We start from the raw sequence: 19,280 nt of genomic DNA on the forward strand, positions 1-19,280 counted from the left end.
GATAATCTCTCCAACATTGTCCTGTACAGGGCAAAGGTGGAACCTGTCCAAATGTTGTGTGAGGGTCTATGGCTGTGTGTGTGTGCGCGCGCACGAGTGTGTACACTTTTTGGAGACATACCCCAAAGGCAACTGCAGCAGCAGCAACAACAGTCTTGGTGTACAGTACAGCTGCCCCGGAGAGGGGTTGGGTGTGTACAGGGTTAGGGAGTGGGTGGGGGCAGTGTTGGGTGGGGGGGAGAGACGGGACGGCGCAGGGCGGTGTTGGATAAGTTCTGGGCGCGGGCTCTGCAGTCTCCTGAACGGGGAGCAGACTTTTTAAAAACTGAGCCCCAGAGGAAAGGCATTTAATCAATTAACCGAATAACTGATTATTCGAATGAAATAGTGCCCATCCATCACGTTCGGATAATCGAGGGTCCCCTGTATATGTTCAGTTTCTTTGTTATTTTCATTACTTTTGTGTAGAACAGTGAAAGTTACAATTTTATAGTCCCCTCCCTATTGCTTACCTGCGAGCTGCCAATGTAATGATATGGAACCCATGCTCTTGAGGTTCCAAGAGCTGTTTCAGTGGCTTCACTCCTTCCCATAGAAGCAGCCAATAGCTGCAAGTACAAACATTGTTAGATTTCCACTCTGACTACAGATCTTTTCTCAGACTCTGGAAAATTTTAGTTATCAGAAGTTAAAACCTGCAATGAGTGTTTTTGGGGCAACTGCATATAATATTTGAACAAGGAACAAGAGTAGGCCATTTGGCCTTCAAGCCTACTCCACCATTCAGTAAAATCATGACTAATCGGATTCTAACCTAAATTCTATATTTCTGCATGTCTCCAATAATCCTTCATCCCCTTGGAAATCTAGAGTCTATCTACCTCTGTCTTTTAAAGTATTTAACGATTCTGCAAACATTCCCTGTTTTTAAGGAAGGAAATTCTGAGCAACTCAAACCTGAGGATGGAAGAAGTTGTTTCATTTGTTTTAAATGTCTGTCCCCTGATTTTTAAACTGTATGTTGCAATTAAGTTGTTTCCTCTGTGTCCTTAATTCAGAGCCGACAAGTCTAGCCTTTCCTCATAAAGCAATCAGCTTAATACACATTAGTCTAGTAATCCTTCTCTGAACTGCTTCTCACACACACCGTCTTATTATCTTATTTTGAAAAGATGGAATTTATTTTATGTTGCAAATATCGGTTGTGAAGTCAAAAATGATGCTGTCAGTGCATTATTTCCTTTGAGCCTTGGCTTTTTTTTTAATTTCTCCTTGAGTATCTGTTGCTCAGTCACTAGAATTGTCACATCATGTCACAAGATTCTAGATAAAGTTGCACTCCAGGGCTTGAGTACAGAGATAAGACCTGAAGCTTCAGTGTGTTACTAAAGAAGTTTAGCACTATCAGAAGTGCTGTCTTCAGATGAGATGTTAAACCAAGGCTGCATCTCTGCTTGAGGGGATGTAAACGATCCCATGGCACTTTCTGCAGAAGAGCAAAACATTTAATCCTGGTGTCGTGGCCAATTTTAAAATCCAGCTTAATATCGCAAAACATTAGCAACGCTTGGAGATTTATATTGGCTAATTTTTCTTCACTGTGACAGTACATGTCAGAGTATTTCATTGCCTTTAAAGTGCATTAAACATCTGGTCGTCATAAAAGGTGTTTTTTTGAGTGCAAGTATTTTGTTTTTTAACATGCCCATTTATTATGGTGCTTATTCTGGTTTTGCAAGCATCCAAAGTAAAGACAGTGACTGAATAACCTCTCCAACCAACTTCTGCCCCATGCTTGCCTCCAGTTCTTCCACCACAGCATTCATGTTGCATTGCTTTTCAATTCTGTTTGGAATCAAAAATCAAATGTAGTGTGTATTTATTTTTGTAGTCGGTCACATTTAAAACCACCAGTAGGAACCTGGCCAGAGCGATGTGTATGAAAAACCTCAAGTTGACAATAATTATCGCCATCGTAGCAATTGTAAGTATATTCTCTCTTTGTAATGTGACTGTTTAGAAGATACAAAAGCATACTAATGAACACTTAATGATTGAACAGTGCTTCCCTGCTGTGAAATTCCTTAGTACAAAATGTCCTATTTTGGACAGTTGGATCTTAAAATAGTAGCTCAGCTGCCTTGCAAAACTGGTAGTGTTTCCTTCCCGTTTGTAACTTGCAAAGGGTTTTGACCCTGTTACAGCAAATAATCTGTGTGGTTCCAAGTGACGACAACATCTAGCTCCAGAGGCAGCTTGTGGGTGGTGCTGTTCCCATGTATCTGTCCTTGTCCCAGTGGAGTTGCAGGTTTGGATGGTGTTGTCTAGTAAAGCTTAGTGTGTTGATGCACTGTACCTTTTTTAGGTGATGTGGAAGCTATGGTATTTATTTGACTAATCCAGTTCAGTTTCTGATCAATGTTAAACCCAAGATTTTGATTGTGCTAATTCAGCAATGGAAATGTCCTTTGAATGTGATGGGTTGATGACTGGATTCTCTTACTCAGTGGTTATTGCCCAGTATTAATGTGGTGCTGATGTTACTTGCCCCATAAGGAACATCAAACCTCCAGATCTTGCTGTATTTGGGCACAGGCTGCTTCACTGTCTGAGCTGTTGCAAATTCCATTGTACGTTCATCAAACGTTCACCCCAGACCTAATGGAGGGAAGGTCTTTGATAAAGATATTGATGGTGGTTCACTGCACGGAGAGAATGCCTACCGTGGTGTCCTATGGCTAAGACAATTAATCCTAATAACCATGGTCATCTTCGTTTAGATAGGACTCTCCACAAATGGAGAGACTTCCCCAATTCAAGCTTTACTCCCAGTGTCACACTTGGTCAAATGCTGCTTTGATGTCAAGGGCAGTAACAAACTTCCTGTCTTGAGTACACTTTTTTAATGTTTGGACCAAGGCTGTAATGAGGTCAAGAATTGTGGATCTAATTAGAACCTAGAATCTGAGCAGGTTCTTATTGACTAAGTGCCATTAACAGCATTATTGACGGCATTTTCCATTGCCTTGCTGATGTTTGAATAAACTGGGACAGTAGTTGGATTTGAGTATGAACAATGAATTGGGCCGCTGGAGCCTACTCTGCCAATCAATAAAGGCATGACTGATCTAATTACTCCACAGTTCTGCCTACCATGTTTAACTTGAGTCCCCTTATCAATAATCTCTGATTCCACTGCTTATGGGGAAGAGACTTAGAAAAATATGCTATCCTTTGAGGGAAGGAAATTCTCCTTATCTGTCTGAAATGTGTGACTGCTTACTTTTTAAACAGTAAACCCTAGTTCTGCGTGCTCCCACAAGTTGAAATGCCCTTACACATCCACACTCAAGACTTGACAGATCTTGTTTCAGTCAGTCATCTCTTAGGCTAGGCTCATTCATTGGAGTTCTGTAGTCTGTGACCTAGCCTCCCCTTCATTCCAAATATTGGTCTATATTTCCATTGCATTTAAATAAGGCGACCGATACTATACACAGTTCTTCAGATGTGCTCTCACCAATGTCCGATGTAACTAAAGTAAAACATCTGATCCTTTATATATTCAATCCCCCTCTCAATAAACAATAATATTTTGTTGGCTTTTCTAACTACTTGCTGTACATAAACTTTTTACAGTGCATGCTTTAGGATACCCAGATCCCTCTACAACTTAGCTCTGCAATCTGTCATTACCAAAATATGCTGCTCCTTTATTCATCCTGCTAAGTTGTACAATTTCATATCTTCCCACATAATATTCTGTTTGAGCACTCACTTAAGGGCACTGCAATGTGATTATATTTGTGCGCCCTCACAACTAACTTACCTTGTATCTTTGTCGTCACCAAATTTGAAACATACTTCATTGTTGTCTTCAAAGTCATTTGTAGAAATGAAACAATTGAAGGAGCAACATTGATCTCTTTAGCACAATTCTCATTATAATTGTGCCAACCAGAAAGAGACGCTTTGCCCATTGTTTCCTGTTAGCCAATCTTTTATCTGTACCAATGGTGTACCTCCTAACACACTTTAACAATATCTTTTTAAGTTGGAACTTTACCAAATACCTTGTAGAAATCTAAGTGCATCTGCCCACAGCAGGTTACTACTTGAAAAAACTCCAAATTGGGACATAGAATCAGTCGACAAGAGGCCTTTTGTCCCATTAAGTCTGCTCTGACATGAGAAACTCCTGACCGTCATCCTAATTTCATTTACCAGAATTTGACCCATAGTCTTGAATGTTATGATATTCCAAGTGGTCTCCAGGTACTTTTTTAAAAGGATGAGGCAATTTGCCTCTATCATCTTCCTAGGCAGGACGTTCCATAATGTTAGCACCCTCTGAGTAAAAGATTCTTGCACATGATGCTGCCCCTCACCTTGAACCTGTGTCCCCTGTTGAATGACACTTCAACTAAGTGGAACAGCTACTCCTTATTCACTGTGCCCCTGGTAATAATGTACATCTCAGTCAGATTGAGATGTACATTATTAGAAGGGGCACATCCTTTTAAATCTTTTCTGTGCTCGTTCCAATTTAATATACTTCCTATTAATGGGGTGACCAGAACTGTACACTGTACTCCGCAGGCAGCATCCTGGTGAATCTCCTCTGCACCCTCTTCAGTGCAATCACATCTTTCCTGTAATGTGAATACCAAAACTGCAAGCAGTGTTTTAGCTGTGCTTTCTAAAGATCTCCAAAAAGATCAACCACTTTTTGTAATCCATGTCTTGATTGATAAAGGCAAGTGTACACTATGCCTTTTTCACCATCCAACACTCATGTCATTTCTATCTTGAGATCACATGATCTAACACTCCCAAGATCCCTTTGTTCCACAGAACTTCCTAGTGTCATGCCATTTGAATACTTCCTTGTTAAAATACTCCTTTGACACTGTATCACCTCTGTCTTTTCAGGGCTAAATTCAATCTGCCACTTATCTGCCAATTTGTCTTGTTATATATTGGATGGTCAATCATCCACCCAATCTTTGTCATCCATAATCTTACGAATCCAACCCTCCATCTAGACATCTGTCATTTATACACAATAACAATAGGTGATGCAACATAGATTCTTGTGGCACACTAATGGACATTGGTTTCCAGTTGCTAGTGCAGCTTTTTGTCATTACCCTTATCACCTACAGCCGAGCCAACTTTGAATCCACTTTATCAAATTACCCTGTATTCCGTGTACATTTGCTGCCTTGGTAAGTCTCCTAATGGGATCTGTCAAAGGTTTTGCTGAAATCCATGTAAACTGTATCAACTACACTAATCTAATCTACATAATTGTCATCTCAAAAGTTCAGTCAAACCTGTTAAATGTTGTTTCCCCTCAGAGGTGGTCATGCTATCCCTGACCAAGCCATACTTAAATTTTTTTAGTTGTTTCCCCACCACTGACCTGAGACTAAATGGTCTATAGTTCTCTGGCTTATCTTTGTCATCCTTCTTAAATATTGAACCACATTAGCTGTTCTCCAATTCTGATTGCTTGCTCCCCTGTGGTCAGAGAGGAATTAAAAATGTGGGTCAGAGCCCCTACAATCTCCTTGCCTCGCACAGCAACCTTGGGCACAGTTCATTCAGACCTGAAGATTTGTCCATTTTTTTTTTAAGCCTGCCAACACCTCCAGTACCTTGACCTTCCCTATATGAATTTACTCAATAGCTGCACAGTCTCTACTGCTGGTCTCCATACCTTTATCGTCATACTGTTGGATAAAGACTGATGTGAAGTATTGATTAAACAATTTACCAATGTCCTCTGGATCCACTTTGATTGCCCACCTTGGTCCTTACTACTTCCCTGGTTATCCTCTTCCCATTGATCTATAATATCTTAGGATTTTCCCCACTGTTCCTAGCCAGAGCTTGCTTACATCTCCTGTTTGCTTTCATAATTGCTTTAACTCCATCCTGCAATCTCGGTTCTCTCAATGCCTCTGCTGATTTGTTCCCAGTTGCTAAAAGCCCCCTTTTTTTTCCTCATTGTATCCTGAATATCTCTGGTTATCCATGGTTCTGTGGGCATGTTAATCCTTCCTATCTGTCTTGACAGAACATGTTGAGCTTGTACCCTCCACATTTCCTTTTCTTAAACATCCCTCTGTGGTTTTTCTGTAGATTTTCCCCAGCAGTTGCTGTTACCCATATAGAACATAGAAGAATACAGCGCAGTACAGGCCCTTGGGCCCTCGATGTTGCGCCGATCCAAGCCCACCTAAACTACACTAACCCACTATCCTCCATATACCTATCCAATGCCCTCTTAAATGCCCATAAAGAGGGAGAGTCCACCACTGTTACTGGCAGGGCATTCCATGAACTAACGACTCGCTGAGTGAAGAACCTACCCCTAACATCAGTCCTATATCTACCCCCCCTTAATTTAAAGCTATGCCCCCTTGTAATACCCGACTCAATACGCGGGAAAAGGTTCATACTGTCGACCCTATCTAACCCCCTAATCATCTTGTACACCTCAATCAAGTCACCCCTAAACCTTCTTTTCTCTAGTGAAAACAGCCCCAAGTGCCTCAGTCTTTCCTCATACGATTTTCCTTCCATACCAGGCAACATCCTGGTAAACCTCCTCTGCACCCGTTCCAATGCCTCCACATCCTTCCTATAGTATGGCGACCAAAACTGCACACAATATTCCAGATGCGGCCGTACCAGAGTCTTATATACCTTGGCCAAATCCTGTCGTCTTTTACTAAAATATGCTCTCTCCTATAGCACTTCGTTTTTGCAACTTATCTATTTATTTGTCCATAATAAGCTTAAATTGAATCATGTTGAGATCGCTATCACCAAACTGCTTCTCCTCCACCTCCATTCCCCAAAACTCCACCTTGTTAACCCTCTACATATTGGCTGAGAACATTCTCCTGTACATGTTTTAAAGAAATCCTTTCCATTCAAGGCCCTTAACACTACCTATCCCAGTTAATGTTAATGATATCACATACAATAATTAGCTATTTGGGGTGGTCTATAATAAACACGTACTTGCGTGGCTGCCCCTTTTTTTTTATTCATAGACGCACCAAGGTATCATTTCTTACTCAACTAAAAATGCAATGCTGCCTTTTTTAAACCCCCCCCCCCCCCTCCTTGTCTCATCTGAAGATTCCATAACCTGGAATGTTCAGATGCCAATCCTGCCCTTCTCTCAACCTTGTCCTTGTCTTTGGCCACTATATCACATTTCAATGTGTGAACCATCACCTTTTAACTCATCCACTTTACCTAGGATACTCCTGGCAAAGAAGACCACCCAGCCTTACTTTACACCCTTAAACTAATACAGCTACACTCCCTGACTTGATTTGTTTTACTCTGATTGATTGTGTCCTTATTCAGTAACACACTGTTCCTTCCCCTTGCTGAATTAAACTCCTCCCAACAGCACGCACAAAATGTCCTGCAAGAATGTTAGTCCCACTCTGATTCAGCTGGAGACAGATTTTTGTTCAGGTCCTACTTTCCCCAGAAACAGTCTGTGATCCAGGAATCTAAAACCCACCCTTCCCCTCCTGCCTCAACTGTTAAATCGCACATTCATTCTTGCTATTCTGTTCATGAACATGCGGCACTGCAGATGCTGGAGATCAGAGCTGAAAATGTGTTGCTGGAAAAGCGCAGCAGGTCAGGCAGCATCCAAGGAACAGGAAGGCTTATGCCGGAAACGTCGATTCTCCTGTTCCTTGGATGCTGCCTGACCTGCTGCGCTTTTCCAGCAACACATTTTCAGCACTGGGAGTAATCCAGAGATTGCAACTGAAGTGGCTCTACTTTTTAGTCTACTGCCTAGCTTGTTGAACTTTTGGTGCAGGACCTCATCTCTCCTTCCGTCTGTCAATCATGTCAAACCCTGGGTCTGCTGAACTACCTACCTGTTTCTCTTGGGCTGTTTGGTGGTCACCTGTTCCCTTTCTTCAGGTCCCTTCATCTGCAGTGTGATCATGTCTGTAAACATGCTATCCACAATGCTGTCTGACACCTGGATGCTCCATAATGTCTCCAGTTACCGTTCTAGTTCTAAACCCACATTTCTAGGAGCTGCAGTCTACTGCACACCTGGAAATGTGCCCAGCTTCCCATGTGGAGCAAGAGGGGCAAACCATGGCTTTGAGCTCCCCTAAATCACTTTCTTTAAAAACTTTATAGACTTCTCTGAAAACCAAATAAGTATCTACCCTTGCTTAAGTAATGACTTATTTATGCTTGAAAATATTCACTTACTCATCAATCAGTTGCTCCTGTTGATCTGTCATTTTCTGAACAGTGTTGTCTGGTCTACTCTGCTCCCATTGACATCCAGGTTTGCTTTACTGTGCTGCCACCACTCCTCCAAATACACTTGATCCAGGCACTACTCCTTAGCTATTTATCTGGAAGGTACATTTGTTTGCCCCGAGGTTTGCTTCCCTCTGCTGCCACTCCATGTGCTTGGACTCATTTAACCGTCCGAAAACTGTGACTCTTCCTGATTAACCTACAACGTTAAGTGCTTTGCCTTTCCTGCTTTGTTTCCCTCCACTTTTCAATGTAGGAGTTACATTTGCTAACTTTCAGTCTTACTGAACTTTCCCTGGATCTAGGAAATTTTGTAAAATTAAAATCAGTACATCAGCTGTCACTGGCAGTTCTTTAGGATGAAATCCACCAAGGCCTTGTAGGCCTGCTGTTCCAACAAAGTGCCCTGTGCAATTTCTTTAGCCTCCCTTTCTTCCATTTCCTGACTTCGATATTTCCACTATATTGTCTTACCTTCTCTATTGAAGACTACTTTAATATTTCATCTGCCATCCCCTAATTCTCCCTTTTCAAATTCCCTAAACACACACTTGCTGGAACTCTTGCCCATTTAGTTTACAATGTTTGGAGCAAAAAACTGTTTTTATTAGCTTTTTCTCATTCTAAATCTCCCTCCTTAATCTGCCATTCTTACTGTCTTTTATATTCTATACAATCTTCTGCATTTTTTTTTTGCAGAATTACATGGTTTTTCTACAAATTTGATGGTTTCTTTAACTTTTCAAGTTGACCAAAGATGGTAGGTTTCCCCTTTTGAAAGCTTTCTTTCCCATTTGAATGTATTTCTTTGGATTCAGAAATATTCTATTTTAAATGTAAAACTTTTAATTATATTAGTCAATTTCAGTCCACTATCCAGATCTGATACAGCTTGCTGCATGGTTGAATCCAGATTGTGCTGTTCCAAGAAACCAACTCAAAAACATTCTAGGAATTCTTTGTTTAGGCTATCTTTTGCTCATCTGATTTTCTATGTAGATTAAAATCCCACATGATCACACGTTTCTGGCAAGGTCCAATTACTACTTTTATCTGCTGTACTATTTGGGAGCCTGCACATCATAGCCAGAAGTGATTTCCTGTCTTTATCATTTCTTATTTCTCCCCAAATTGCTTCTACATCCTAGTTTCTTGAACTTAACCCACTCTGCTGGGTCGATGCTTTTTTAAAACTGACAAAGCCACCTTTTCCCAGCTTGTCCTTCCTAAATGTCATGCACCCTTATCATATTCAAGTCCTAATGTGACATTCTACAGCCATTTCTCTAAACTGATTAATAAATCATATTATTTTTGCTTGCACTATCAATTCGTGTGCTTTTGTTTCGAAAATGTGCATTCAGATTTCACCTTTTTTGTGGACCATCTTTTCACTCCATTGTACTGTTCATCTTTGGAAGTGTTAAGTGTATTATTTTGAGGATGATTGGTTGGGAGGAGGAGAATGAAACCTGCAGTGCAGATTTGCTTTGAAAAACAAACAATCTTTTGCAGGTAGTCGTTTACATCATTGTATCAGCAGCATGTGGTGGTCTCTCATGGCCAACTTGCATCAAGAAATGAGTTGAGTGGTTGGTCTATTCGCTGGAAGGAAAAATGGAGCAATCTAGTTTTAACCACTGGTATGCAGATTTCATTGGAGATCTACATGAAATTCATCTTCTTTCTCCAAATACCATGCATTGAAAGGCTGTAGTTTCTGCTTGCCTTATATTTGACATTTTTATACTTTTCATATTAACTGAAGGAGTTACTGCATTACAATTGAAATAATTCATTTTATTGTGTTCAGTTGAGAAATAAATGTTCTAATTTTTAAAAATTAATATAGTGCATTACTTTGACATGAATCAACCTGTTGAGCACTTTCTAAAATTGTGTGCAGGAGATGTTTAGAGAAGCATGAGGTCAATTGTGATTTGCCTTTCTTTTCTCTTTTGGTGCCCCCCTCCTTTTCCCCAGTAAAATGAGAATAACTTGTCTGAGCAGAAACAAATAATACCAGTGCTTCCTCTGAATCATCCAGGGGAGCTGACCATCTGTGTTCTCAATACAAATTGGGGAACCGTAATGCTAAATAGCTCCATTCCGCAACATTTTGGAAAGTGTTTGAGGTGTTGCATAACTCCAGAATTGAGGGATGGTATTAACCAAAAAGACATTTGAATGGATGCTGTAGTAATGGGAATCCTTACTGGACCAATGTAAAAATGTAAATATGTTTCTTATGCCAGTCATGTGGCCAGTATTATGTACAGTACATCCCAACAAATCTACTATAGCAATGTGGTACACACCTGTCATGGGTTACTTAAATGATTACTATAACGCTGCTGTATGTAGAGCTTTTGTTAGCCAAATCTGTAAAGTTTTTTTTTATGGTTCACATTTGTATTTGTGCAGCTTTGATCCCTTTGCAGGCAAAATAAGAGTTTCAGTTTGAAGTTTTATTGTTTTATAAAACTGAACAGGATTTTTCAAAAACAGCCTCCACTGTGGTTTCTGGACCCAAGGCAGCAACCTTTTTAAAATCTTTAAACCATATGTTCCTATAATTTTGGAATTGTATCCTTTGGTGGCTGGAGATTATGCAGGGACTCATGGCTTTTTTAAAAAAAGTGGTGGCTCTGTCTTTTCATGTCATCTGATTTGGATTTGCATTATTTCAAGAGAAGCACATCACCTCCATGGTTCTGATGTGAACTACTGGATGATTGTGGATAAGAATGATGATCAGATATGTGGGATATGGATTTTTGTGAAGCTCAGTCCATGAGATGGAACTTGTATAGTTCCTATCTAGAATAACTCAACCCAGTTCAGTTCCCTGTGCTTACATTAACACTGCATTCTTAATCCTTATAAGAATCCAAAAAATCACTTTTTACATTTGTTTTGGTTTGCCTTGCCAAATACTTGGGTAAAATGCTGTGCAGAATGGTTCCTATTGATAAGTTGGTCCATGTCACGCAAGAGAAATGCAGCATTTGTACTGTTTCTATCACTATTAGATTAACAAGATGGGAGGGTTGCATCAAAGTATCAATAAATATTAACTCCTACAGCTGTTGTTAAATATAAATCTTAGCCTACTTGCAACTGGATTCTCACATTTGGAGCCAAAGCAACACTTTCCTCACCTGTTATGTATGTATTTTAGTTTTGTTTTAATGGCATATCTATTACTGAACCCCCACCTCTAAAGAATCTGCTCAATGGGCTGTCATTTAATACTGCAACTTATTTGTGCAATTACATCTTTGCCTTTTAACAAGCACAAATTTACAGGAGGGCTTTGTTTGAGTTAACATGTAATCTCTGGTGCAAATCTTTAAGATTAAGTATTATCTATTTTAATCAAGATTTATGCTTGGGTTCCTTGGTACTCTTTATGCATATCTGGTATCTTCAGTAGTTGTGTAGATTGAAACAAATCTAGATGTCACTAATTTAAGTCGTAGTTACATCTCAACTCATCTACTGAAATCCTTCACTGTTCATAAGTTTTGCTAGTAGAAGATTCATGTGAAATAATGGCCTCTGAATAAATTACACCTGTCCCCCACACTAACCTCAGGATAAGCATTCAGATCACTGTTCAAGTTTTAAAACTGTGTGGAAATATATTAATATCAATCTTGCTCTTGTTAAAATATTAATCATTTGTAATAAACTTTGGCTGTATAAGAAGCTTTTGCTCTTGTACTTTGCATTATTGAATGGTAGAAATAAATTGTTTAAACATGACTTGTGTAGTTGCATTTTAAAATTTTGTGCTCTACAGCAACTAAATGTAATACGTGTGGAGTTAGAGAATAGGCTCCATCCAGACTCTTTTCCAATGATAGTGAGTGCAGTCCAATTTGTGCACTTAAACCAGCTTTTGAAATGTTTTCATTTCAGTTACATAATTGGTCATTAAACTCAATTTGGTAAAATTGGTGTTTAAACGAAACTCACTTCATAGTGAGGTTTTATTACATCTAATATTCCACTTGTACACTTAATATAGTAAACAAATTGCAAGATACAAGCAGTTCAACACCAACTCAATTTCAAATTAATTGCAGTTTAATTAAAGTTGGACTTTAAGGACAATTACATGCCAGAGTTGTATCAAAGTTCAACCTTAAGATTCCTGTTTGAAGTGGCATTCAGTTTCAAATTTCAAGATCATTCTCATTCATCAGTGTCATATCTATTGGGTGAAAAATGACTCACTGAAAGTATATGCTTATACCTTGACATTAACTAGGATGAAAAATGACTACATTGCTTTAAGATGTTGTGACAATTTCTATAGATGGTTTTTATAAATTACTTTTAATATATCAATTGGAAGTTCAATTTTGTCAATTACTTCTAGTTTAAAGCACAGCACAACTAGTTTAGTATAACAAGGCACACTTGCCTTTTGTTCCAGCAGCCTTTGGAGATTACCCTTCAGTTCTCTGAATTAGTTCAAAATAATTCTTGGCTCCTGACTGGCTTCACTTTTCCTTTTCTGTTTAGTAACTTCCAATCCCAGAAGAGACAGTGAAAGTAATACTGGGAATTTCCAGTCTCCAGCTCTGTTTTAAAGTTTTTGCTAACTGATCCCTTCCACTTAAGTATCTCTGAAGCTGGAGGGACTTGGGTTCATATCCCAGGCCCCAGAAATCAACATGAACTTACAATTTAATGTTTAAGATTTGTTATTTTCTTTGGTAAACTATAATTCCATTTTGCAGAGTCTATTTAAAAACCTGGAGAAACTGAGTTACTGCAGATGCTGGACAGTCAAAGTTGATAATATGGTTTGCGAGAAGCAAGGAAGTCACCATTTGGGGCAGGACTCTTCAGGACTGGGGAGAGAGAAAGGGTCTAAGATCAATAGGAATGGTGATAGGTGGGTGAAGGTAGGTCAAGTCAAGAGGGCAGATGAGTCAGGGTTGAGGCTGGGATGGGGGGAGATTGAAAACAAGTAAATTCAGTGTTAAAGGCAGTAAACTTTATTGTTAAAAATTCAGTATCTTTTTCTGCAGAGCCATTGGAGCTGAAACATTACACTTTCAGGACTGGCAACATCTGTGGACAAAGTTAATATCTTTGTTAGTCCAAAGAAAAGTCCAGCACTTTGGAAACCATCTCCCTAAATCTATTTCAAGGGACCCTGTCAATTCAATACAATACAATGTTCTTTTGCAAGCAATTGAAAAACATCAAGCCATTCCTACAAATTGTTAACACCTATATGATTAGTGGTATGACTATCAGAATATCAAAACACATTTGTAACAACCTTTGCTTTGTCTTCAAATATACTGACTTTTTTGAAGGGCAGTCTGGAGATATTTGGAAAAATAAATGCTTACGTATTCAGAGTTCTAAAATGGCCCAGGGTTGGAATTAGAATCTTTCACTTTGGGAACTTACTTTTGAAATAAAGTCATGGGGTAATTTCCAATATTAATGGATTGACTGCAACAGAGACAGAGACACAGTAAACTACAAGCAAGCCTGGACAACTTTCCATTGCTACCAGACTTGCAGTAGCTGTTTGTTTTTTTACATCTACAGTTGGCTGGATGGTTCAGCAGGATAGGGGTTGATGGGAACATTTCACTTACAGCTTTACTAGGATTTCATGAGGGTAAGTTGATTAAGGCCAGGTGAGAAATTAGCCTATTATGGATGGTGAGTAGCTAATGGCATCTCAACAAATTGCCAACATCAATTCTAAAGACTGCAATATTTAGGTAGGTTGTAGACAAGATAAAAGTAGGGGTCTATGTTAATTGAGACAACAACAATAAAATCATAAGTAATATTTATGCCATGATTCAGTGGTATACCTGGTCATGTTACAAAGGACAGATTTCCTGTTGCCAGTAGGTGTTAGACATCCAGCAAACCTCAATTATTGGTAGAGGCAAGATGGTTTTGAAAACCTAAATCCACTTCATGAGACTTATTAATCCAGTGTGATCATGAATAGAGTATATAGAAGTAAAAATTAAAAGGTCAGGCAATGCACTCCATTTAATACAGATGAGTTGAACCCTCTGGTTAGTAATTGGTGAAGTGGGACAGAGTGCACAGATGGACTTAGAAAAAAATTGTTCATAATGCCAAAGAAAGTCAATGCACAGGAAGTGGAGTGCCATTCATATAGACAGTGATGCCAGTTGTCAACAATGCCATGGGATACAGATTGGTCACCAGTGGCAAGACGTTTCCCAGACCATATCAAGTTTCACAAGTGGAAGGTCTAATCCAAAAAGGGAAGTGGAAGCATGAGGGGTTGATTAAACTGAATTAGCTGTTCATTCAATTACTTCTGTCAAGGTCCAGCAACAGATAAGGAAGAGTTGACTGCTTTAGTTACACAAAATGTTGAGGGGATTTCAAATACCAATTTTAGATAGTTTAACACAGTGCACCCTCCATTCACAACTTCCACCTCAATCCCCTGCAATTTGCCTACTGCTGAAACAGAGGCACAGTAGATGCTATTTCCCTACCACTACACTCATCCCAGGAACAGCTGGATACAAGGACACCTACATCAGACTACAACACTATAATCCCCTCCAGACTAATCTCAAAACTCCAGGACCTAGGTATCTGCTCCACTTCTGCAACCGGATCCTCAGCTTCCTAAACCACAGACCGCAATCAGAAAAGGTAGACAACTGCACCTCTTCCACGATAACCCTCAATAGTGGGAGCCTAGAGGTGGTCAAAAGGTGTGTCAGGGCAGACCGAGAACTGGAAGGGGCATGGGATGGACTGAGAGCCTGAAGGTGTGGGAGGGATAGGGGCTTGCTGGGTCTGTATTGTCTGCACTTTTGTATGTAACAGTATTGTTACATGTGCAAATGTCATTGTCACAGTCTTTTCACATGTGGAACTGGGATTTGAGGGTTGTCCTCATCTCCCTGTAACTGGTTGAACGGTAGGGTTTGGGGCCTGGCTTTGCTGCTCCTCTCCCTTGTAAAATTGCTGTAAATGTTAAGTTTTCCTTTTTGTAAGATGTTTTGTAATTTTGTAATAAAATTATATACAAACAGGAATAAAAAAATAGAAAGGATATCAAACAACGATGAGTCAGAACATAGAGGAGATAGAGGTCTTGGTCTCAACACCAGCAAAACAAACGAACAGATCATTGACTTCAGGAATAAAGGAGGACGACATGCCCCCAACTACATCAACAGAGCTGAGGTGGCGGGGGCAAGAACGTCAAGCTCCTCCGAATGACTATAACTGACAACCCTATCCTGGACTTCCATATAGATATAACAGTCAAAAAGGCCTAACAATTCCTCTTCTTCCTCAGCTGGCTTAGGAATTCCAGCACGTGCATAATGACCACCTTTTCCAGATGCACCATAAGACAGCATACTATCCTGGTGCATAATGGCCTGGTACTGCAATTGCTCTACCCAGGTTTGTAAGAAACTACAGAAGGTCGTGTGCACAGAGACCATCACAGAAGCCAACCTCCCATCCATGGACTCCATTTACACTTCTCAGTGCCGCAGAAAGGCTGCCAACTACTTGTCTCATTCTAGTAATGCTTACTTACAGAAGTTTGAACGAACACACACACACACACACACACACACACATGTTCAAGAACAGCTTCTTCCCTGCAGTTATTAGGCTGCTGAATGGACTCTAACTTACAATAACATGGAACTTGCTAATGTTCATTGTGCTTGCATGTCATACTCTAAGCACCCTATGAGCTGCCTGTATTGCTCACAAAACAAAGCTCAGGTACATGTGACTACAATAAATCAAATCAAACTAAACCTATTGCTGCAAGTAACAAATGCTATAATATGGTGAGTACAGCACAGATGTGCAAGAGGTAACAAAGGTATTGACAGCTGTGGCTCTGACTTGAAGTGAGGAGAGGTCTCACAAAAGATCTCTTGCCAATGCCTAGTCTCTGCTGTCAAGAGGGAAATTGCTTCAGCAGTAGAATAAATTGCGTGAATACCTGAGTTTACAGATACAGCACAATGCTCTGCACAAAAAGAAACCCATTCATCGTAGTAGTGGCTCTTTTGTGTAGATTCCTGAAGAAGGGCCTGTGCCCGAAACGTCGAATCTCCTGTTCCCTGGATGCTGCCTGACCTGCTGTGCTGTTCCAGCAATAAAGTTTCACGCTTTCTTTGTGTCACAAGAACACATGGCATCCTCCACTGAATAAGGAGCGATATTCGTGAATCACTGGAGAGAGTCAGTACAAAGGATGAGCACTGATTGCCTTTGCATATCCTCATGGTGATAATACTGCACATGTAGTTGAAATAGAATAGACATATCTGTCACAAGGAGCTGAAACACGAAGGTAAACATAAGAACTCCTGTGGGTTAAAAGGAAATTAAGTAACAAATGATCAAAAAGTACAGGACAAACAGCATTCCAGAAAACAGACAACCCAGAATCAAATTTTGGACATTCCTATAAAATTGGGTAGTTGGTCACCCTTGCTAGCATACAGTAAAGCTGGTCCACTTTTTTTTTTAAAATAAAGCTGTTCTGGGATTGTGCACTGGGTTCAGAGACAATGTCGCAAGTAAGTACCCCTTGTAACCAATAAACATCGACCCAGATAATGACATCCATGAATAAGTAAATTTAAAAAAGGTACAACCTTGGAGCCAACCAGAATGCCATTCATGTGACCTGAATGGAGGGCTTTAGGGTTGTCTAATGATGTCGGCACCCTGGCAGCTTCCCAAAACCCATATGCAAACCTGCATTACAAGCGGATGCAGATAATGTAAGCATTTAGGTAATACTTCCTGTTCAGAAAATCACCTGTTTGCAAATAAAGTCTTGATAACCATGTGGGTATGATCAATGATTCCCCTCCACCTGGGGAAATATAGCTATGACTCTGAAGAAAAATGGTCACTGGCCTGAACTGTTCAAACTTCCAATACATTGAACCATTGGATGGTACTTGAAATCCTTCATATGCCATGTTTATCTTAACGATACCTACAATGCACCAGATGAGAAGAGGTGCCATCATCACATTTGCTGCCATGGGCTCTGGATGTCTAAGATTTTCCATGATGTAAAGTTTTATTTCAGCATAGCAGTCAGCTTCATTACCTGCCTGGAGTTAGGCAATCTTCAGAGATATTGGTCCTTCATCTCCATAAAGCCAAACCTCTGACATAACACCCTTTAACCCAAGCAGCATTTTGAGAGTACAAAGTTTGATTTGTTTGGCGTTAGCTCTCCTGAGACACCTTAGCATTGCACAGTTGTTCCATGTAATTGCAGCCCCAATTCTAATTCCAATATAGAGAGGGAGGGGGACAAAAATTAGTACAATCAGAAATTTGATACTATGGGCAGATAAAGCCCACACACTCAAGTCTCTTTGCCCCATCTCCTTAGCCACTGCAGACAGAGGCATCCTTTGTCTCCACCAAGTGCGAATGTGATAGAGACAAGAGACAACCTGCAGACCGTTCCACAGTATGGCTTCTAATGAGGCAGTGAGAGCAAACTCCTATGGATAGCTTGTGGCATGTACAATATTAGAAAAATGCAGGAAAATGTCTGACAGTTAGTAGGTTAACAGACTTAATTTTCTGTGATTCAGATTGGTGGCACTCTTGGCTGTGTCATAAGTCTAATGTTCAAGTTTCACTTTGGGGTTGGAGTTCCAAAATCAAGACTGACAAGCCATTGCAGGACTGACAGAACACCAGAGAGTTTATCTTGCAAGTGAAGTGTAAAACCAAAATGTTCAGACTGTCTGCTCATACAGATATAAAAATTCCCATGACACTTTTTAAAGCAGAGAAATTATTCTCGATGAATTGACCAATGTTAATTCTTTATCAATACCACCAAAAAAAATTCTGGTCATTTTCACATTGCCTTTTGACTGTTTGCTGCATACATATTGCTACCACATTTATTACAACAGTTCATGACGAGTGAAGTACAGGCTTCAAGTGGTCATGAAAATCAGACATATGCATTTTTGTTTTGCTTGTGCATCACAGACCCATCCTGCCTTCCACATTGTGGAATCGATTAGTACCAAGTCAACAGAAAAGAGATGGTTTGATGCTGACCTGCACGATTTCACAGGCTGGCAATATTCTGGCACTGTTTATTATGTTGCTCTTCATACAAATGAGTGCAAATTCCATTTTGATTCATACAGATATGGAATCAAGGCTGGCAAATGGAATTGGGATACTGAATAGCCACAATATCCTGGCAACAGGTTGAATCGACTGAGAAAGTGAGGACTGCAAATGCTGGAGATCAGTCAAGTATGTGATGCTGGATAAGTACAGCAGGACAGGCAGCATCTGAGGAACAGGATAGATATTCCTGTTAATATTTAACGTGCTGATTAGAGATGCAGCAGATAACAGTTGAGATCAGATTTACATAGACATAATGACCAAAAATATATTTAGAGCAAGAAGCCCAAGAGTTTAAGTCTAAAGTCTTGGTGCTATGATATAGTTAATCTTTGGTTTGCTGTTGAAATAACAATTGCACAGTGAAAATGAGAATGTCAAAAGAAAACTTGTGTTATAATCACACTTTTTGCTGAACTGGTGGATTATACACAATGCCCATTTAAACATCTATTATTATGACAGATGATAAGCACAATGTCATGGTACACCGTAGTGTCTTAAGAGTTTTTGCCATTCCTTTACTAATGCTCAGTCAATATCTTAGAAGATCCCATGTATGTCACTGACAGAATGCCACAAGAACTGTAACAGTTAAAGGAAAAGGCCCACTAGAAGCCTTGCAATCCAACCTTGACATGTGGGCAATAATGCAGCCTTTCCTTCCAACATTAGCAAGACTAGAGAATAAATGGAAACAAAGCTATTTTGCTTACTGCGGTGGCAATGGTTTCCTCACTCTCCCATCAATACAAAGG

The 19,280-nt window shown here is 39.8% G+C and overlaps 1 protein-coding gene across 5 annotated transcripts in view; it reads left to right on the plus strand.

Moving 5' to 3' along the window:
- The window catches only part of sybl1 (synaptobrevin-like 1), a 31,093-nt gene extending 13,567 nt beyond the window's left edge, over positions 1 to 17,526 (plus strand). For 4 of the 5 annotated variants that reach the window (XM_043704615.1, XM_043704614.1, XM_043704616.1 and 1 more), the window contains exons 7-8: positions 1,892 to 1,984; positions 9,841 to 12,093. In XM_043704615.1, the coding sequence (XP_043560550.1) occupies positions 1,892 to 1,984; positions 9,841 to 9,909 (162 nt within the window). In that variant the 3' untranslated portion in view covers positions 9,910 to 12,093. Of the gene's footprint in view, positions 1 to 1,891; positions 1,985 to 9,840; positions 12,094 to 15,398 lie in introns of those variants that run through there. The other variant, XM_043704617.1, reaches the window with a different exon arrangement.
- Positions 17,527 to 19,280: the final 1,754 nt, after the last annotated feature.

The sequence above is a fragment of the Chiloscyllium plagiosum genome, chromosome 15, assembly GCF_004010195.1.
Source record: "Chiloscyllium plagiosum isolate BGI_BamShark_2017 chromosome 15, ASM401019v2, whole genome shotgun sequence".
In the NCBI taxonomy this organism is placed as follows: Eukaryota; Metazoa; Chordata; class Chondrichthyes; order Orectolobiformes; family Hemiscylliidae; genus Chiloscyllium; species Chiloscyllium plagiosum.